Source organism: Schistocerca serialis, chromosome 3 (assembly GCF_023864345.2).
Source record: "Schistocerca serialis cubense isolate TAMUIC-IGC-003099 chromosome 3, iqSchSeri2.2, whole genome shotgun sequence".
In the NCBI taxonomy this organism is placed as follows: domain Eukaryota; kingdom Metazoa; phylum Arthropoda; class Insecta; order Orthoptera; family Acrididae; genus Schistocerca; species Schistocerca serialis.
Window position 1 is genome coordinate 562,295,203 of NC_064640.1, and position 23,592 is coordinate 562,318,794.

General features: G+C 40.9%; 1 protein-coding gene across 1 annotated transcript in view; it reads right to left on the reverse strand.

The window, feature by feature from the left end:
* LOC126470456 (calcium-dependent secretion activator-like) overlaps positions 1 to 23,592 on the reverse strand; it is a 1,485,604-nt gene that overhangs the window by 987,354 nt on the left and 474,658 nt on the right. Inside the window, exon 4 of the mRNA XM_050098305.1 lies at positions 7,558 to 7,725. Within this exon, the coding sequence (XP_049954262.1) occupies positions 7,558 to 7,725 (168 nt within the window). The remainder of the gene's footprint in view (positions 1 to 7,557; positions 7,726 to 23,592) is intronic.

The window sequence follows — 23,592 nt, forward strand, 5'->3', positions numbered from 1 at the left end:
ATGAGGCATGTCCAAACAGAAGTCCTGCAGTTAGCAAATCTTATATGAAATAAAAAAATAAACAACTATCTTAACCTTTAGCATATTGCACATGAAGTAACAGCACAGTTTTTTGAATTTTGACAAAATAATTAAGTGGCGGATGTTTGAAACAAAGATGTAGTTTAATTTACTATTTTTGGTCATAGTTTTTGCAGTAACTAATGAATAAATTAAAATAGAAGATATAGTTTGAGGAGTAATTCAGTCAAATTTTATAAAGATATCTTTATTAGTATATTCGTAATCCATCCTGTCAGTTTGTAATATACTGTATCTCAAGCTGACTGAAAGGATTTCAGGCACGCTAATAAAGATATCTTTATTATATTTGGGTGAATTACTACTTGGGCACGTCCCCAAGGTTAATAGGCTATTTTTTATTTTAATAATTCCTTATGTATTGCAAAAAACGTTACAAAAACACACAACAAAACTACATCTTTGTTTTAAACGTTTGACATTTTATTATTTTTTTAGATTTCAAAAAACTGGCCTATTACTCCGTGTACAATATCCTACAGCTTAAGAAAATTGTTTGTTTTTGTACTGCAGATGAGATTTTCAGACTGTAAGACTTATGTCATGGACACACCTCATCTTAGAAAGAGAAAATTTAACTCTTTCGATGGGAGACTTAAAGAAGACTGAATTTCTTTTTAAAGAATCAGAAATGCTGTCCAAGAATCAACAAATAATGTGCAAAAATACTTGTATTGAGTGCTGAATTAATTTTTCCGAAAAAAATCGTAAAAATCTCGTATATTATAGGCTGACTGAGGGAAATGGATCCTTAAGTCTTACTTCTTATATCAAGTGAAATCTCATAAATATCTCTTCAGCGCACTTACTTTGCCTAGGGCCAAGCTGCTTGGCATCTAACATATGCTGAATTTTCTTTTCCATTCTTCTTAACGTATATTATTACTGTCTGCAACTTTCACACATGGTCTTTTAAGCTGCTTTTGCAATAGTTTTCGTTCTTGTCCGCTGTTGGTGCCTTTAGGATTGTGCGGACGATATTTTTCTGAAAGTCTGACGGTATGTTTCCAGCCTGATAGATCCTACAAACCAACTTGAATAGCCCTTTGGTTATCAACTCCCCCAATGATTGTAGAAATTTGAGAGGGATGTCATCGATTCCTTCTGCTTTATTTAATCACAGGCCTTCCAAAACTATGTTAAACTTTAACACTGTATCTCCTGCATTCCCCAGACAAACTCCCATTACTTCTTCTATCGCATCATCAGACAGTTCCTCCACCTTGTGTAGGCCTTCAGTGTAGTCTTCCCGTTTATCTCTCTTCTGCCTTTAACAGTGGAATTACTCTTGCATTCTTAATATTATCGCTTTTTCCTTTAATTTCAATGAAAGTTGTTTTGACATTGCTAAATGCTGAAACAGTCCTTTCGTTAACCATCTAACTTTCTAAGTTTCATTAAATTTTTTTCTGCAGCTATTCTGGCTTGGTTTCTCTGCACTTCCTCTTTACTTCTTTCTTAAGTGATTAAAGTGCTTTATTTCTGTCCTTCCCCGAATGTGTTTGTACTTCCTTCTTTCAGCAATCAGCTGAAGTATCCTTCCGTTACTCAAGGTACGTTTGCAGTACCTTTCTTGTTCCTATATTTGTATATCGAGATTTTCTGATTACTTTTTTTGCGGTGACCATCTCATTTCAACTGAACTGTCTGTTTTGGTATTCATTATCACAGTTACTACAGTTCTAGAGAACTTCAGACAAACTCATCATTCGTCAGCTCTTCAGTATATCACTTAATTCCACATTGATTCTTGACAATGATTCTCTGAAACTTCAGTCTACTCTCCACTTTTCTTTATTACTTAATTGTGATCTATGTCTAATGTACTTCTGGGTACATCTTACAATCGAATATCTGATTTTGGAATATCTGTCTCAACATGCTGTAATCCAGTTGGAAACTTCTGGAGTTTCCTCGACTTTTTCATGTATACCTCCTCCCCTTGTGATTTTTGAATAGTATATTCGCTATTACTGCCTGAAATTTACTGCATAATTCAACTAGTATTTCTTATTTCTCATTCCTACTACCAAGAACATACTCTGCAATAACTCTGTCTTCTATCTGTTTCTCTACTACAGTGTTCTGTTCACTTTGATTATTAGATTTTGATCTCCCTTTACCTACTGAATTCCACAGTCAATATCCTCGTATGTTTCCTCCAGCTCTTCATCTTTGACATGTGACTTTGGCATGTATATTTGAATTATAGTTGTGGTGTTACTTTTCTGTCGATTTTGATGATAATACTCGTATCACTGAATTGATCGCAATAGCTTACTCGAGAGGCAACCGGCGGTCAAGTGCTAATGTGCTACAGCACACTGTAAATATCACACTAAAATTATGCCATTATTCTTCGAATGCGTACCAGAAATTGCACTAAAATTACGCCATTTCTCTTTGAATACATGCTGGTATGCAAATAAAATGGAAGAAAACATGTTTCTTAGTGCTAACTCCATGATAACTTTAAACACGTATCGAGTGCTGAACTAATAGTCAGCCACACTATGATCAAGTCAGAGAACAGACACAGCTGCCTGTTATCGATTGCACACGCTATGATGTGGTATCATCCCTGCCAGCAGTGAGGGCACTGTGTTGCTCACAGCCCCAGATCAATATTTTTCTTTGAGCATCGCATGTAATGTATCTTGCAAGCATAGAGTATGAGGGATTTTAGTGGATGGCATGGTTCGAATCCCACTGCTATCAAAATTTTTTGAATTTAGTTTTAATCCTCACAATATTAAACTATTAATTATAAAAGTTAGCCCTTTCACTGATACAGACATGTTCTCTACATTCCCTGTGGAGAGCAGCTTTGTTGCAGCCGTACCGCTCACCTAATGCTGCTACTAGTACTGACAGACATCGTTCTGGCTAATGTGAAATACTCATAATCAGACTGTAAGAAAACTATTGTGTGAAAAAGTTTGATGCTTGCACTTCTTAAAGTTTGATATCTTTACTCGATAAAGGACTGAATTTCTCTTCATTATTCATCATAGTTACTGTGCTGCATCAAATTAAGCGCATAGCACAAAATTTAAAGAGTTTGCAGAGGTAAAAACGCATTGTGTAAACGTAACATATGATTGATTTTAGCCCACAGATTTCTGTATGCAAAATGTGGATGAGACCTCGAAATTTTATTTAAAATTGAGAACAGAGTGATATCTCATTTTGTTCTTGACTTGTTGATTTTTATATCCATGAGGTGATAATGCACTGTGTGCCCAGCTCTGTCCACGTGGATTTGCTCGCAGTTACGAAGTAATTATAATCAAAATTTAAAAAAACACTATAAGGTGACGAAATTTAATTTTCGTACATCTTACAATCTAATATCTCTGCTCGATAAAGGACTCAACTTATTTTCGCTATTCATCATAGTTACTGTGCTGCATCAAATTAAGTAAAGTATTACACACAACGTTAAAGAGTTTGAAGAGGTATAAATGCACTGCATCAACTTTGTGTATGGTTCATTTATCCCATACATTAATGTGTATGAAATCTAGATTAGATATCTAAATTTTATTTAAAACTAGGAGCACAAAAATATCATATTTCATTTGCGAGTTACTGGCTTCTATATCTTGCGGATTTTTATCTCGTAGACTTACATACATTAAGATTTCAAGTATCCACACAACCAAAAATCCAAGAGATTAAGGCCAGTGAAACGATTTAGCCAATATAATGAACCTCCCCAACCAATCCACTGCTCATCAAATGTCTGTGTCAGTTGGTCTCAGACATTTCCAAGAGAATAGGCTGTTGCTCCATCATACATTAACTACATCTCCAGCCACTGTTAAATGGTACCTCCTGTAGCAAGGCAAGCAAGTTGTTTGATAGAAACTGACAGTACCTCGCACCAGTCAACAGGTTTCACAGTACTCGAGGTCCTATTAGTCTAACAACCATACATTAATGGAAAACTGGCGTTGAGAACTGTCTTCTTCAACTGCATGTAGCTTTGCATCAACCCACACATGTTGATTCTAAAAGTTTAAAATCACATCTCGTGTGAAACCAGTCTCCTCTGAACACTATCTTTGTTGTGGAAAGTGGATTTTCACCATGTCTTTGCGACAGCCATTGACAGAAGTGCATTCTGGCAGGCCGATCTTCTGGCTGAAGGACATTGATTTGTACATGATGTGGGTACAGCAACTGTTCACGCAGGATTGTCCAGCCTAGAGGGTGACTAACCCATGTCTTTCGGTGTAATTTTGGGGTAACTCTTCACTTACAAAGAAAGTACTGATTGCACAAAAGCAAGTAGTAACAATAATATGTGGTGTTCACTCATGGACATCATATAGATTCCTCTTCAAGGAACTAGACGTTTTAATTGCACTGTCACAACACATATATTCACTAATGTAATTACTCATCAACAATCCATCACAATGTGAGAACACTAATATCTATACCTACTACACTAGAGAGGCAAATGACCTTCATTGCCCACTATAAAAACTTCCAGTGCCGAAGAAAGGAGTTCCATATGCAGCAACAAAATTTTTGATACTTTGCCCAATACCAGACAAAGTCTGACAGGTAGAAAAGCAAGTTTTAAATCAAACTTAAAATCATTTGTCCTGGACAACTCGTTGCTGCAAAACTGGTAAGAAAGAAACCACTCGTTTTAATGTGTACTTGCCTGAGTAGGACCAGAAAAAATAATGTGTCCATTGACGTTTACACAAATCAAGCTACGTGTCCTGTAAACTGAATCGTTCTACATAATTTCTATTAAAAAAGCGTTCAAATGATCTATGGAACACGCAACTAATTAACTAGATACCGTACAGAGGTTGCTGCAGAAGAGATGGGTTTCACAGCAGCTGGGCTGACCAAGTGCTCATAAGTCTTACGGTATAGATTTTAGAGCATGAACATTCTTGTCTTGTTTTAATCCACACTACCATCTCTCACAATGTGGACATCCTGTATATATTAGTGGTTGTCCCTGATGAGGCTATTGCTGCATGCTATGCAGAACTGCCTAGTGTTTCTCATTTTAGTATGGCGCCAACACAAACTTAAATGTTCACTCACATGTGTGCTTTCAAGATGGGAACACGTCTGTACATGTACCGGGTTCACCACCCACTGCTAGACCATCGATGGAGACTGACCTCACTTCATATCCAGCAACTTTTCTTCTGCATATGCCTCCAGCTGAATCATATACTGCCACTACCTTGTGAAACCGAACAGTTGTAGAAATACTATTTTAGCTTTATTAACTTGTAATCATTATTCACACACACACACACACACACACACACACACACACACACACACAAAATCACACACACACACACACACACACACACACACACACACACACACACACACACACACTGAATAAAGTACTATACCAGGTTGTTTTACTAAAAATTTACTTTTCATAGTGCATTTTTACTGTCACTCAAACATTTGCACCAACTTACCTTATTGTAATGAGTAGCCTCTCTGTAGGAGAAATAGGTCGAATATTTGTGACCTACTTTATCAAAGTGTCTGATATCAGTTTCTCTAAAAGTGGAAAATGTCTCGAGTCATTCGGTAAAATTTGTGTTCGTATTGAGAGAGCTCACAATTACCCACAGCCGATCTTTGTTTGACGTTTATAGCATTGTACTGGTGCACACACTATTTCCTTTCCTTTTACATTTTTCTGAGCTTTAAGAAATAATAAGCCAAACTAACGTCCTCTTCAGAAGAGGTCATGATTGAACTGAACCTGATTTGTGCAGTCTTGTTGCTTGTCGTATCGCTTCAGTGTGAAAATCAGTATTGCCACAGATAAGCACCGCATCACGTGATCTTTATTGCAATGTGTCGTATCACGTATTGTATCGTCTCGGTGGATTTCGCGCTTAACTGTCCATGTCACGAGGCCATGTGTTACAGTACAGTGGTTTGTGGAGCGTGGTAGTAAACCCATGTTGATGTCTCGGGCACCAAATTCGTCTGATCTGAGTCCAGTGGTACACACCTGGAATGTATTGAGGCACAAACTCTGCGCTCACAAACCACCAATCTGTAACTGATGAAAATTATATGACTTGTGTCTACACATCTGGTGTCATATACGTCTGGAAGCCTACCAAAGAGTTGTCGAATCCATGTCATGTTTAATAATTATTGTTGGTGTATTGTTCTCCAAATGTGAATACACACACTGTTAAGTAGGTAGTCAAAATCATTTGGCTCATCAGTGTAGGGTAGCTGACAGTACTGGTACCATGTTCAGAGTAATTAAATATGAGGAGTAATATCACATAAGTGTTATTGCCTGTGTATGTGGATATAGGACGTAGGCAATCCCACCGACAGGTGTCAATGCATTTTTTGTTTCTGCAATCAGTGTACAGGGCGATGCGAAAAGATTTGATCTGCAATGAATAGTCCGCATACCACTGAAAGTGTCTTATACACTAGAGACTAGGCGTTATGTTATATCACTGAGGTTCTACAAATGATCACTAGAATCTGCAAAACATAAATATAACACATTTCATTCTAATCACCTACTATACTTTATCATTACTGTAGTGGGTACTCAGCTTGAGGATATTAAAATACTTTCAAGAAAAGTGTTCTGTTTGATTCAGTTGACTGAAAAGCTATCTAGCAGACAGAGTTAATAAAACAATGTGACACAATAATGAACCAGGTGCTGATGACATCAGCACAGATTCTATTTCTGCTAAAGTTAACCTGCGATCCAGAATGGACCACAAAAAAAAATACCTCCACTAGATTTTCAAAATGCTTATGTTGAGACAAATTTATTGATGTAAATGGGATTTTTTGATCCTTATTCCAGTTGGGTACATATTCTTAAATGTAGTAACACCTTACTGGCCTTCAAAATAATCATCATTAGGTTCAACACATTTCTGACAACTGCAACTAATGGTGACCAGTACAAGTCACTGAACTTTTCAGATGCACTTTGTATACTACTTTATACATTATTATTTATGCCTCCCAAGTTACACTTCGTTTTATAATGATACCTCAAAAAATTTATTTGTGTTCGAGTGTGTGTATGAAAATATGCTCTTTTCTCAAATCATACAGAAAGTTAAAAATTTAATTTCAGCTATTATGAGAACATTACTATCTGAACACAGAAAACAGTTGGTTGATGATGAATGGGTGTGTAAAACAGAAGATGATTTTTGCATGGAAGATACTGTAAAACAACTAGTAACTGAATTATTTTAAGTCCATAGTAGCACAAAGACCTTAAAAAATTTAATTTCACTAAAACATGAAGTCACACATAATTATTGGACAATCCTTACAAAAAAAAACTTGAAAATTTTAATACATATTACAAAGTTAGGACACTAAATTTGTTTGACTAACTGCATTTCCAGAACCATAAGTCAACTAAAATGTAAATTGTACAACCCATTGTATTGTTGCAGTGGTACCTACCTGAAATCGTCCTTGAATTACATCTAATTGTTGTTTTGTGATCTTTGTCTGCCTTCTAGTCATATCAGTTGGTTGTTTTGCGTTGAATGGATATGCAATACATCTTGAAATAAAGACGTATAACTGAATTTTTCTTTTCCTTTCTTCTTCCTCTCTTTCCTGTTTGTCCTGAAATTGAAAATGGAAGGATAATAGATGATGGGTAGATTATTACTTGATAATAAATTTTATTTGGTGGAGGATACCAGAGAACTGCTGAAGTATCTAAACAAATATTTATTCACAATGTACATGACAGAGATTGGTGATATAAAAGTTAAAATCTAATATGTCTTAGTTACTTTCATTCCAAAACATCATATGGGATCGGTTCTTGGGGTGACCCATTAAGGTAAGCTAAAGTTTTCTCAGTCCAACATTGTGTATTATGAATTATCTGTGCGTGAACTCGAGTGTGTCCGAGGGGTACTAAGTAATTATTGCCAATATACCTACTCAATAATGAAATCTGTCTTACGTAATATATGTCGTTCCGAAATTAGCAGTCAAGTTCATTAAATCGACAATAGAAATAAGAAAACTATAAATAACGGTTTAGGGTCACTTACTTTGATCAAGAAAGGTGGTCATTACTAACAAACACATATTCCAAATACCGGTAGATTGGCAGCAGCTATTAAAAGTTTAAATACAGTTTAAGGAGAACCTACACGATTAGTAGGTAGCCAACATATATTTCATTGAGAAATTTTGTATTTTTAATACCAAAAAACCAAGGATGTGTACATATTAATAATATCAAACAACATGAGTGTTATGTAAAATCCGACTTCTGCAGACCGTTATTGCCGTAATCTGACCCACATAAATATATGTTATGAAATGCTTTCTCTTCTATGATATGTTACTACAATGGCCTAAGAATTATTTTATGAGCCACAGTGTACATAAAATTACATCTTTGTGACAATCTTTGGCATTACCTCAGTAGTAAGGCTACCATCTATCCAGTTCACTTTGATTACATTTGTGAGATCATGTGCTCAGGTCAATGCCTTCCGTATGTGTGGCGCCACCACTATCACACCACAAGCCATGCTCCTCTTACCTATGACATGAGTCACAATTCAAGAGGCAACACCTCATTTGTTGGATTAGTGGCAGCCATTAAAATGAAACAGTAAATCACATCCCATTAATATACTAGCTATTAAAACGACACTGCCAATCACAAAGTGGCCTCAGAAGCGCCATCTTGGACATTTCAAAAGTATTCGAATAATTTTTTGTGCCGTGTTCAGAAGTACTTATAAAAAGAAAAATTATATAGTAGACGTACTGTGACATATTTCCACATCTAAAGTATGTAAACTTCAACGCCAACAAAAGACACACACACACAATGTTCCACTTAAATGTTTTCCACGTGCAAATTGTTCTAGGAAACATATAATACTTTTCAGGTGTCATAATATTAATTGCAAATCTAAAATTTATGAAAAATATGTCAGTGACAGAGAAAGTCTCCGAATAATCTCCCATCCACCCGCCTCCCCCTAAGAACAACCACACATACCCATCAAAACTGATTCCTAAACATGACTAATAACTCTCAAATTAATTACTCACACGCTACTGTCATGTCTAAATTGTTAGAAAAGATAAGTGGCTAAAAAATGACATGGTAAGCAGGCAGCTGAAACTTCATTTTTATGCCTAAATGAGGTGATGTAGAAAAACGAACCTGACGAAGCCTTTAACTGCACAAAACACGTGCTGGCTAAAATACTATGATAAGACGGCAAGCACGCAAACAAATAGACAATCTGAATCACTGTCAGCTATTGAAAGAATGCAATTAATATGTGAAGCCTAATACATGACTGAACTCTCAAACTAATTGCCACAATGATAATTCCTCATCTAAATTGTTCTATAACTGTACAGAACACATGTAGCACGTTATGCAAGCAGCTGACACTTTACTTTACTCCTAAATGGGGTTTTATTCAAAAACAAAGTTTGGTGGTAGGCTACGACATCTACCAATCGGCACTATGGTCCCAAAGCTGTAAGATGTCTGTAATGTTTGTAAAAATACATAAGAATATTGGCGTTTCGATCTGAGGCTATCTTAGTGGTGGTACAAAGAATGAACTTTCATCACCTAACATACTCAGATATTTTTTAGTAGCTCTTCATCACAGCAAGCACAATTTTCAGGGGGAAGAAGAGTCATGTCCTACACTAGAAAAATATAACTTGCGTTATTCCCTGGCTGAAATACCTGTTTTTGAGCGTGAACATAAGTGCAGCTATGTTCCACTGGTATTCTATACACCATCACCTTTCATGAGACTTGAGCACAACAAACCATACTAAAAGTATAGCGTTTTGACAAGATCCTTATTTCATTGGATCACTTAAACTACATATTTTCAGAATACACAAATATAACTTCGAAATGCTCTAAAATGTTATGTAAACATGACCAAAGACAACGGTGGCCAAGTTCTACACACAGAGAGAAAACTTCAGAATCTTTAAAATATGAACTTTGCTCAAAAAATCGTATTTAACAAAATAAGTAGTGATTTTGAGTAAAAAACATATACAAGATGCTTATCATAGTATGTAAATTTACCTAGAGCTCTGATCACAAACGAAAATTCGAAATTTGAATCGAAATAAAATTGTCTTATTTCAAAAAATATGTAATATTTTGATTACAAAATATGTGTGGCACTACCGTCAGAACTTAATTGTTCCATAAGATTTTTTTAAAAAATAAATCACACATTGGTTGCATAACAACACTACTAACATTCGACATTTTTGCCACACTTTGCAAGGGAAAATGTATCCTCAATTCAAATTTATCCACATTAAAAATGTCTGTACTACTTATCAAATTAGATGTAGCTTGTTTATTAGAACTAGAGTAGGTTAGTCAGTGAGCTTCATATTAGTTCTGTATATCATACATTAAAAGGACCAAAATACATAAACATTGGTTCTATAACATTGCACTACATGCAGGGGCATTACTGCTGATCTACATTATGGCTTAAAGACGATGTGAATAGATTGATCTTTGTATTAAAAGAAAGAATATTATTCCCGCGTTTATATCTATCAAAATCTCGTTTTAATTTGGCTGAAACCATTATCAATGCCATCTAAATATTATACTGCTTCAATACAAGTGTATGAAGTTCATCTTGCAGCATAATATGTCTGCCATTTTCTGCTATAATTGTAATGCTGCACACAGTGGAAACTGCTGTAGTAATACACATTTGTAAGGATAAGGAACGAGGGCTGCTATGCATCCAACTACTTTCCAAAGTCACTCAAACATTATAGTGACCCCATGATAGGGTCCTCCTATGCTGATACTGCTAACTTCTGCTATCACACAGTGGAGACTACATGTTACTTCATCTCCCATACATTAGCATTTTACTGTAAAATTGTAACAAACTGGCCAGACCCTCATCATGGTACAGCAAAATTCTAACGAACAGCTTCACACATCAGTATCAGTACTGATAATATTATGCACCAGCTGTCAAACGTGTGATATGCACTGAACAGCCAAAGAAACTGGTACATCTGCCTAATGTCGTATAGGGCACCCCCGTGCACGCAGAAGTGCCGCAACACGACGTGGCATGGACTCGACTAATGTCTGGAGGGAAATGTCGCCATGAATCCATAAATCCGTAAGAGTACAAGGGAGTGGAGATCTCTTCTGAACTGCACGTTGCAAGAGCAAGGCTCAAAAATGTTCATGTCTGGGGAGTTTGGTGGCCAGCGGAAGTAATTAAGCTCAGATGAATGTTCCTAGAGCCAATCGTCGCAATTCTGGACGTGTGTGGTGACGCATTGTCTTGCTGGAATTTCTCAAGCCCGTCGAAATGCAAAATGGTCATCAATGGATGCAAGTGATCACACAGGATACTTACATATGTGTCACCTGTCAAAGTCGTATCTAAATGTATCAGGGGTTCCGTATCACTCCAACTCCACACGCTCCATGCCAATACAAATCCTCCACCAGCTTTAACAATACCCTGCTGGCATGCAGGGTCCATGGATTTATGGGGTTGTCTCCATACCTGTACACTTCCATCTGCTCAATACAATTTGAGACGAGACTCGTCCGACCAGGCAGCATGTTTCCAGTCCTCAACAGTCCAGGCGAGGCGTAAAGCTTTGTGTCGTGCAATCATCAAGGGTAAACGAGTGGGCCTTCGACTCCTAAAGCCCATATCGATGACGTTTCGTTAAATGGTTCGCACGCTGGCACTTGTTGATGGCTCAGAATTGAAATCTGCAGCAATTTCCGGAAGGGTTGCACTTCTGTCACGTTGAACGATTGACTTCAGTCGTCGTTGGTCCCATTCTTGCAGGAACTTTTGCCGCTCGCAGCGATGTCTGAGATTTGATGTTTTACCAGATTACTGATGTTCATGGTACACTCGTGAAATGGTGTATTGCAAAATCTCCATTTCATCGCTACCTCGGAGATGCTGTGTCCCATCGCTCGTGCACCGGCTATAACACCACTTTCAAACTCAATTCAGTCTTGATAACCTACCATTGTAGCAGCTGTAACCGACCTAACAACAGCGCCAGACACTTGTTGTCTTACACAGGCGTTGCCGACCGCAGCGCCGTGTTCTGTCTGTTTACATATCTCTGTATTTGAATACTCATGCCTGTATAGGCTTGCGTATTCACATACAGAGATACATAAACAGGCAGTATCTTTGGCGCATCATTGTATTTACCAAAAGATGTTTTGGGACTACGTTATTCCATTTTCAAGTGCTATAAAACAAGGAAACAGTTTTAGAGCATTTGATAATTGGATAACGTAGTCCCAAAACATGTCGAGGCAGCTATGTCACTTTTGACGACTGGTGCATAAAATTCTCAGTATTGACTAATGAGACAGTAGTACAACGGTTTCACAACAGACACATCATAATGTTATACCAAAACTCTAAAACATTATCCCATACGTCAATATGTTACAGCAAATTTGTAACAAACTGTTACATACATCGTCATGTTACAGTAAAACTGTGACAAATTGGTCCTCATACATCACCACTGTTAACGTGAAAGAGTAAAAAATTGCTCTATACAATGTAAAAGTATGGTGGAAACTACTGGAGCAATAATTGTCAGATGACATACGGTGACTACTATTACCATTGTACCTTTCACGAAGTATGATACAAAGATCGAATATTGATGTTCAGAAGTTCTGCTGAACCTATCAATTCAAGGTTTGTATGCATGTGCGTTTTCTTTGTTTTTGGAAATATGTATTATATGATCTAGTTATGGTATATTCTACATCTCTGATCTGCTCACTATGTATCTATGGAACAAAAAGTATACATATTATAATCTAATCTATTATTATTATTACTCTTGTGGCAGAAACACACACATTTACACAGCTAACAACCATTACCTTATCTAAATTTTGAGCAAAACTAGGCCACTGCTAGTGCATTCTCCAAGGCCAGATATAAGTAATCTTCCGTACAGAAGTTTGGATGCAGTTGACGATGAAACATGTGTTCAACTGTCTGATGTCTATAGTCGCTTTGGACATTTTTTTCTTAGTTGTAGCCCCAGTTTGGCATAGTAACCCTGGATCTGCCCACTCCTGATTTAATTCTATTCTGGGACTTCCATGTCAGGCGTCCTTTGTTATAACTACGTGGAAGAGTTTCAGATACTATTTAACAACGGGGGGCAAGCAGACCTTAGCTTTTCACAGTCGAAACGTGGCTGTTTGATTTGTGATTGAGAGTACCTCTGATTGTTCTGAGAAAGTTTTTGTATGTGAGTTTCATATCTGTGTTATGAATGAGTTACCTCTTGCTCTATGCTTTTTATATGCAAGGATGCTGATGTCGCATTATATGGTACCTCTACAGTAATGTCCCGATAAAAGAAAATTTTGCAATTACTAGACATATGGCCCTATTCTATAAGAAGACCAGTACTGCAGAGTGTACACAACTAATTGAATTTCTAGATTTTGTTTTAACATACAATTTTTTTACCTCAGTGACAAAATATATCATCAAAAAGATGAGCTTTGGATGGGTAATAGTGTAGCTGGAACTTTTCCAGATATTTTTGTGAACGATTTAGAGTGTAAATATTTTGCCACGTTTACACAGCTAAAAGATAAAACTATTTATCATAAACTGTATGTTGACGACATTTTGTTACTGATACAGGGTGACAGCAGTGAGGTCAACGTATTTGCCCAAGCAATAGGTAATATGCACCCTAAAATAACTTTCACTGCGGAAGTTGAAAAAGAAAGCTCCATTAACTGCATTGACCTTACTGTTAAGAAAGCTAACAAAAAAAAAAAAACAACTTTTCGATTTTCAGAAAACCAACATGTACAGATAATATCATCAATTTCAGTTCACGATATCCTCCCTTATATAAAAAGGCCTTCTTCACCTCAATGATTCACCGTCTCCTTCGTCTGCCTTTGGCCGAAATCGAAATACATAAAGAACTCAGCGTTTTAAAGCAGACTGCTGTAGCTAACGGCTATTCTGTAAATGACGTCACGCGCCCTTAAAGTACCTGTAGGCTAAAGAAACGTATAATAAATACCAGGCAGACAGACACTTAACCAGAAAATAGAACCAACAAAGAAATAACGAAAGCCATTGCTATGAAATTAAATGGCAAAATATCCCTGCAAATAGAATAATGTTTCAAGAAATTTAATGTTACATATGGTTTTCAGGTTAGCAACACCCTAAAACTGCGAGTAAAATGTAAACTGAAAAGATGACAAATTTGATGGCTCTGGAGTATACAGGATCGACTAAAGTAATGTAATAAATATTATATCGGTCAAACTGGCCGTTAATTCAACGTACGATTTAAAGAGCATTCACAGCCACATAACAGAACTGCCCCTTGTAAAAGGAACATTGAGAATAGTATGCGTGGAAAAATGTTGTGCTCTTAAATTGTTAAAAGAGCTTGGAATTTATAAAAGGAAAAAACAACAGCCAAAAAAAGTGATTAATGGACGTAGTGATTTTGTACCTAATGCCTACTTAAGTTTGTTTGACAATATTCCACGGTAATCACTGTTTTTTATTTCTTTATTGTTATTTTCAAACCTTTACATAAAGGTAGGCTTGCAGTGGCCTATCTACGCCACTCTTCGGCCATAGAAAAACATACATTAAACAGGAAGACATAAAAACAAACATACATGGAGGATAAAAACAGGATACACACATATTAAAATAAAGGAAGGCGTTCACGGACGCACTGGTTGTATCAAAAAACTCAGCGCTATACACAAACGGAGACACTGAGTTGCACGTATGAACGTAAGAGCACTGAAGGAGAGACACTCATGAACTGATGGGAAGAGAAACACTAGCACAGTGGCGACGAACTTCGGTGCACTAAAACATGCTGTTTGCACGAAAAAGTCAGGGGCCTGCCATAGGGAAGAGGAGAGGGTAGGAGGGAGAGGGGGAGGATGCCAGTGGGAGAGAAGAAGGGAGGGGGAGGGTAGAGGGTATGGGGGGTGTGGAAGCCTGGGAAGGAGGGGAGGAGAGGGAGAGAGAGAGGAGCGGGGAGGGGAGGAGGGGAGGAGGAAGAGAGGGGAAAAGAGGGGAAAAGAGGGAGCCCTGGGGGTAAAAACACAGGAGGAGGAAGGGGAGGATCAAAGCTGATAGGATGGGTAGAGGAAGGGGACGAGGGCATCATCAAGGAGGGGGACTTGGTGGAAGCCTCCTTTGGCAAGGGTATGGATTAACCACTGACTTTTTTCCTTTATTATTATTTTAAACACCTGTACATCAGGCAGGCTGGCAGCAGCATCCTACACTGCTCTTCAGCCTCAGGATTGACAATGAAAAATATGAAGAAGAAACATAGACCGAACAAATTGGCGGGCAAAACACACAGAATACAAAAAATATGAAGCTGTTCACACTCGACGAAAGACACACGAAAAATTGTCAGCATGGCGCACAAACACTGACGACTTCCACGGCACAGGTGAACATAGGAGCGTGACGGCGAACACTAAACACAAACACGATGGCACACACACGAGAAACTGGCGGCGATGATCTCTGGGGTGCGAATGTCCATGTAAAGTGTGCGAGTCCGGGGACCTGCCAAGAAGGGAAGGAGGGGGAGGGGGAGGGAGAGTGACGAGCAAGGTGCCAATGTCAGAGGAGATGGTAGAAGGAGTGGTGGTATGGGGGAGGGAAAGCCCGGGGGAGGAGTGGGGAGAGAGGGAAGGAGGATCGAGTTTATGGGAGGTGTAGAGGATCCGTATCCGTTCGAGGAAAAGGAGGAGGTGGGGGAACGGAATAAGGTCATACTGGATCCGCGTGGGGGAGGGGAGATGGATGCGATAGGCGAGGCGAAGAGCATGGCATTCTAGGATCTGAAGGGATTTGTAAATGGTAGGATTGCCTGGGTTTTGGAAGGATTGACCTTAAGCAACCACTGGTTGCACCAAGTGGTGAACCGGTCAAGATGGGATTGAAGAAGGTGTTGGGAGCGCTGCAGGGTGGGGGCAAGGGCAAGAAAGGCAGTGTCATCGGCGTACTGGAGAAGGTGGATGGGAGGTGAAGGCGGCGGCGGCGGCATGTCCGCCGTATACAAAAGGTACAGAAGAGGGGAGAGGACAGAACCTTTGGGCACACCGGCGCAGGGGGAAAAAGGTCTAGGAATCCGTGTTGTGGATGGTGATGTACTAAGTACGTTGGGAAAGAAAGGAGCCGATCAGACGGACGTATAACCACTAAACTTCTGTATTTCATATATCTTGCTTATGGCTTCAAGTAGTATAGAGTAGTTCACATATTTGCTTTGTTCTCTTACGTTATGCATATAACTCTAATGTTTTCTTGTCCCTCCTCTGTTTATATAACATTCTTCATTAATTAGATAATCTTACTCATGCATTGGTATGGGGTTTCGTCATTCGTTTCTTAGAACGGCGTGCCACAGGGTACGAAAGACCTTCCGGCATTCACGTTCCTCTAACGACTTCTCGCCTATGCGGCGTTCTGGCGTTAGCGCCAACAGAGGGCGGTGATTATGTACGGCAGTCTGTTTACATTCGTTGGGTTTCTCTAGCTATCTGATTCGTAATTTTTATATTATTTTGTGTAGTCGAGAGCTGGTTATTTTATGTGGTTATCTAAAATATCTCCACTTGATCGTATCTCAGTTGCTGTCTCTTAACTTTTTCCTTTCTAACACTCTACATTTTGTCATGTTTTACTTCATTGCATTTTATTATTATAATGTCGGCCTGCTTAGCTGAAAAACAGTCGGCTTTAGGCGGTGGCGCGGCACGGACCTGTTGTCCCAGCCGTGGGCGCGCGTGGACGAGGAAGTGTTTACACCGCCTGTAAAAAAATAGTTCAAATGGCTCTGAGCACTATGGGACTTAACATCTGTGGTCATCAGTCCCCTAGAACTTAGAACTACTTAAACCTAACCAACCTAAGGACGACACATACATCCATGCCCGAGGCAGGATTCGAACCTGCGACCGTAGCGGTCCAGACTGAAGCGCCTAGAACCGAACGGCCACAACGGCCGGCACACCGCCTGTACTCGCGTGTGTTATCTGACTAGATCGCCATTGCACACAATTTTAGAAAGACTACGCTCCAATTTACGTTTGACAGTGAATATGCCAGACCTAAGAGAGCGTTTTTTGAGGGAAGAAGTTCGTTTACCTGCTACATACCTAACTGGAATACACCATGAAGCTGCATGTGGAATAATTCTCGCCGCTGCTCAAAGAAGATTTAAATTTCGACACTCTGATGGCCAAAGCGGTGATGAAACAATAGCTCTTTTAAGCTTGGGTGTGAGGGCCATTTGAGATATCATAATCGATGATTATTAAATCGCTGCAACCATATGGAACGGTACTCAGTCATACACCTGAACACTGGGCGAGTTTTAGCACATATCCCGTGCTAAATGGCGTCCGACAGGTGCGGATCGTCCTTAACAAACGTATCCCTTCTCATTTATATATTGGAGGATATCGAGCTATTGTGATTTACGATGGCCAGCCACACACATGTTCTGGCTGTGGTGGAGAAGGATATACAGTATCTGCTCGGAGTGCATACAACGCCGCGTCATGCAACTGCCACATGGAGACGCATCACAGTGAGAAGTTCTCGCACAACATACATGTCGGTGGCCCACCGGGAGGTGTTGGCGAGTTCGGAGTGTGAGGACATGTTAATGCAAGAGCAGACCACGTTAGTGGAGCATGGAGGTGACATGGAGAACGCCCCTCGATCCATATCACGTCAGATGGGGGAGGAACCTTCTGCATCCTAACATGTAGCATGCAGTGTGGAAGTGGAGGTCGAGACAGTGGCGGCAGCAACAGTCCAACAAACGCTCAATGACCACAGTGAGGCATCGCCTATGGCGGCAGAGAGCAGGATGCACAAAACAATGATCACCGAAGCATCGCAAAAAGCATCGCCACAGTTCGGGTGACACATCCTCAGTAGTGGAACAAAGTTCATTCTGGTCCATTTTATTACTGCGGGTTGGCTACATCAGGGGCAAGTATGTACTCAGGGGCAAACCTATTGTTCTCCTTTTGATTGACAGGAACTTAACCTATTGTTCTCCTTTCAGTGACAGGTTCAAAAAATGGCTCTGAGCACTATGGGACTTAACATCTAAGGTCATCAGTCCCCTAGAACTTAGAACTACTTAAACCTAACTAACCTAAGGACAGCACACAACACCCAGCCATCACGAGGCAGAGAAAATCCCTGACCCCGCTGGGAATCGAACCCGGGAACCCGGGCGTGGGAAGCGAGAACGCTACCGCACGACCATGAGATGCGGGCATTGACAGGCCCTTAACCTATTTATCTGCTAAAAGAATCCTTCCTTTTGATTAACAGACAATTAACCTATTGTTCCCCAGAACCCTCCCCCTCCCACCCCACTCCTCAGGAAACCTCCCCCCTTGATGCTACAGGTACACTTTCAGATCTGAGTTACTGGAATAGCCCCTCTAACTCTTATCAGTTTGATTGACTACTTAAATTGATCAATTAATTAACCTAACCTTCTCCCCTGCCCCCTCCCCTCAATCATAAAATGGCGGGAAGTTCAAATTCCATCAGACAATGTAACACACCACAGCTACCCCCACAAATCTAAGAAATACAGTCACAGGTTCGAATCCTGCTTCCGGAAGGCGTTCGATACAGTTCCGCACTGTCGCCTGATAAACAAAGTAAGAGCCTACGGAATATCAGACCAGTTGTGTGGCTGGATTGAAGAGTTTTTAGCAAACAGTACAGAGCATGTTGTTATCAATGGAGAGACGTCTACAGACGTTAAAGTAACCTCTGGCGTGCCACAGGGGAGTGTTATGGGACCATTGCTTTTCACAATATATACAAATGACTTAGTAGATAGTGTCGGAAGTTCCATGCGGCTTTTCGCGGACGATGCTGTAGTATACAGAGAAGTTGCTGCATTAGAAAATTGTAGCGAAATACAGGAAGATCTGCAGCGGATAGGCACTTGGTGCAGGGAGTGGCAACTGACCCTTAACATAGACAAATGTAATGTATTGCGAATACATAGAAAGAAGGATCCTTTATTGTATGATTATATGATAGCGGAACAAACACTGGTAGCAGTTACTTCTGTAAAATATCTGGGAGTATGCGTACGGAGCGATTTGAAGTGGAATGATCATATAAAATTAATTGTTGGTAAGGCGGGTACCAGGTTGAGATTCATTGGGAGAGTGCTTAGAAAATGTAGTCCATCAACAAAGGAGGTGGCTTACAAAACACTCGTTCGACCTATACTTGAGTATTGCTCATCAGTGTGGGATCCGTACCAGGTCGGGTTGACGGAGGAGATAGAGAAGATCCAAAGAAGAGCGGCGCGTTTCGTCACCAGGTTATTTGGTAACCGTGATAGCGTTACGGAGATGTTTAATAAACTCAAGTGGCAGACTCTGCAAGAGAGGCGCTCTGCATCGCGGTGTAGCTTGCTCGCCAGGTTTCGAGAGGGTGCGTTTCTGGATGAGGTATCGAATATATTGCTTCCCCCTACTTATACTTCCCGAGGAGATCACGAATGTAAAATTAGAGGGATTAGAGCGCGCACGGAGGCTTTCAGACAGTCGTTCTTCCCGCGAACCATACGCGACTGGAACAGGAAAGGGAGGTAATGACAGTGGCACGTAAAGTGCCCTCCGCCACACACCGTTGGGTGGCTTGCGGAGTATCAATGTAGATGTAGATGTAGATGTAGATGTGTGTGATGTCCTTAGGTTAGTTACGTTTAAGTAGTTCTAAGTTCTAGGGGACTGATGACCTCAGATGTTGAATCACATAGTGCTCAGAGCCATTTGAACCATTTGAAACCTAAGAAAATGGTGGGAAAATAGGTCACTTGGGCTACCTCCAGTAACCTAAGTCATCCGATCGCCACCTCTTTCTAGGAATTGGCTGGGAAAGGACTCAGCCTGTGCTGGATATGATGGACATAAGTCTTTATTTTCAGTCTTTATTTAAACAATTAGTGGCAGTACCACCATCAAGTGTGTTCACCACGAGGTTCAGGGTCCAACTGACCTAGTACACTGTACCTCCACCAGAGGGCGCTGTCGCCTGCCACATGACATAATCCATGATGGCGGTCTGGAGGGAAAAAATGGCAGGAAAAGGACTCAGCCTGTTCTGAGCTGCTGGAGAGAGGAAGGAGTGTACCTTATTTATGTCAGAACAATTTATTTATGGACAGATTTGACATAGTATATTTATTACACTGATACAAAACACTCGCTCTGACGTGCTTGAGGTCACAATACACAATTTACAAACCTCCAAACTACTAGCAAATAATGCAGTACACTGATGTAAAGACCGGCAAACAACTCATAAATTACCGAAATAATGCAGTACACTGCATACTGACATGCAAGCAACTTGTAAATTGTCAAAAAATAATGCATGTGTAACGTTTTGCAAATATGTTTACAATGCTTAAACAACCGAAAAAAACGCAGGTCACAAACACTCATTGCGCTTAAAAAACGATGTTGAACTATCATCAGCCGCGACGTGTCAGAGGTTCGAATGTGTGCACGCGTCAACACCGCCCAGAGCCACTGCCACTGCCAATGGCAGCCTTTAGGTGAAAGTCATGTCTACAGTTAAAGAGTTCTTCGATTGTTATACTGATGTCACAGATCACCAACGCACGCACGCACCACCCAGTGTCCCCTGTCCAGTGGAGCGCACAGGACACTACCGCACATGCTGCCAGGAATGTGGATGCACTGGTGGCCCCTGTGAAGTGATGATGCAGCCATCAGCTGCTGAGCCACGCACAGGTGTCCATTCGGGTCCTGCAAGCATGAGGCAGAGGCATCCCTTTCATACTTGACACCTGACAAATTCCTGTTGAAATACGTGTTCACCTAGGCACCGTTGCTTGTGTGATGACACATAGCTGTGGAGCAGGTCCAGCACAGAGAGAGATGTCTGCTTAGCAACTAAAAGGTTCTCAGTGTTATACTCATGTCACCCGTCTATGTTAATAACAGGCTCCCCCCTCTGGACACGCTATAGAAATATGTTCCAGAATAAAATCTACTGCTTTCTCCCTAGCAATCCTAATGGGACAGCCTGTTTGTCGCTGAATTTACCTGTCAAATTGCTGCCGGTGTGGGAGCACTGTCCACCATTGTTTTCTGCAGATGAGACTTTCAGTGGCAAAAATTATTACTTGCAGATCGCCATATTGCACTGACAGCTAAACCCTGCAAAAGTGCCCTACATATCTTCTTACTCAATTTCACTGCTCTGTCACTGAGGATGGGAGCATGAATATTAGAGCGTGAAGCCAATCTCCAAACCAGCAATATATCACTGCATACCATGTCAATGCAGTAAACATACAATTCATATCCTGTGGCATACAAAATCGCCCCTTTTTCAAGATTCATATAGATATCGACTGCCAGACACTAGTAAATATACCGCAAAGACAGTCAGCACCATATATACTCCTCGCAGCACTAGATATTTTCGGGGTGGCCAAGTGGTTCTAGGCGCTGCAGTCTGGAATGGCGCGACCGCTACGGTCGCAGGTTCGAATCCTGCCTCGGGCATGGATGTGTGTGATGTCCTTAGATTAGCTAGGTTTAAGTAGTTCTAAGTTCTAGGGGACTGATGACCTCAGAAGTTAAGTCCCATAGTACTCAGAGCCATTTGAACCATTTGAACTACATATTTTCCCACAGCTGACGGTAACAGCTCACCCGCATCTGAAGTGTGACCAGAGCGCTCTTGGTGGACCAAAGTCATTCTCTGAACTGTTGTACAAAGATGGGCTCGTTTCTACACCAATCTCCAGGCTCTGGGGATTGCAAGAACACATTTATTTTTGCACATGGTTTACCAGAATATTATACCATTTTGGTGACCTCACCATCAAGCCTTGTCAGTACAGTGTGGTGTTCTACTGCTACACATTGAGAATGACCAGGCTCAGGTCATTATCCGGTGCATCCTTCAGCAGGATGTTTTAAATTGTTGCATCAGGGACACTGGGGTATTGTGAGGACAAAGCAGCTTGTTCGATGACATTGTTCTTGGCCAGAGATGGGCGCCCAGTTTGAAGACACGAAGTCTAAAGCTGCACTGCCTACATGGTGCAAAAGGTGGCACCCACTCAACGCTTTTCTGAGTCGATATGCCCCTGCAGTCTGTGGAGATTCATCCACATTGAATTTGCTGGACCTTTCTCAAACAGACGATGGCTTATTGTAGTGGATATCTTCAGTTGTTTTTCCTTAGTGGTTTTGGCGAACTTTACGATGTCAGCCGATTTTATACATCAAGGGCTTGCCGGAAGTGTTAGTGTCTGATAATGGACCACATTTCACCTCACAGGAATCTGAACAGTTTTGCACGGCCAATGGTATTGAACACGTGAACGCAGTGGTGTTCCACCAACACTCAAGCTGTGAAACTGAACGTTTCGTGCGAACATTCAAGGTGCAGATGAATAAATTCCGTGGAACTCACTCACGAGAGCAGGCCTGGCAACTGTTCCTGTCCACCTACCACGCAATGCCTAGAGATGAACCTTCCCAAGCCAAACTACTGCGCAGCTGCTGGTATTGCACCCTGCTTCATCTGCGGGGGTGCCGGTCAGTACAAAGATTCCTATTTTCAGATCCAGGATGAAGTACCCTTCAGGACATTCTGGCCCAGACAGTAATGGCGACAGGAGACCGTTTTGCGTGGCCTTCAACAGCGCATTTACTTGGTTTCTTCTCCTACAGGGTCGCTGCTCAAAGGACACGGGATCCACCTTCGCCCTCTGAGACTCCTCGATCCTGTCACTGCATTTCGTTTTACAGATTCAACACGCTGCCAGGAGCCAGAGTCACAGCTGTCCGCAGCAGACCAGATATCACCTCAGCCCAAGGTGCTTCAAATGGAGTTGGATGCGCCCTCATCCCCAATGCCATCTTCACAGTAGCCAACGTCGCAGTGGGCAAGGCGTCTGCGCCCTGCCGCCTTCCCCTCCGATGGTGGCCCTCCAACGTTCGTGACTTCGGCCCTGGAAATAGGCGTTCACGCTCCCTGTGGTTTGCCAGGCGTCCCTTATGGGCTCAGGTAAATGCTAGGGCGCGGATGGGAGCCTGTCACTGGCTCCAGTCCGGTTCCCGTCATATCTGCTGCAACTGCACCCAGACGTCGCCCTCTACGTCGGTTCGGGCCGCATCCATATGCTACCACGGCCAGGGGACTTGGGGGGAGGGGACTTATGGTGTCCTAAGTACAGCACGCACCGCTAGTGAGCACCACAGGCGTCGACAGGTTGACGACTCACTTGAAGGCGGCGTATATCCCAGCGATTGCCGCACCAAGAAGTTGCAGCGATGGCACCACCAGGCAAATG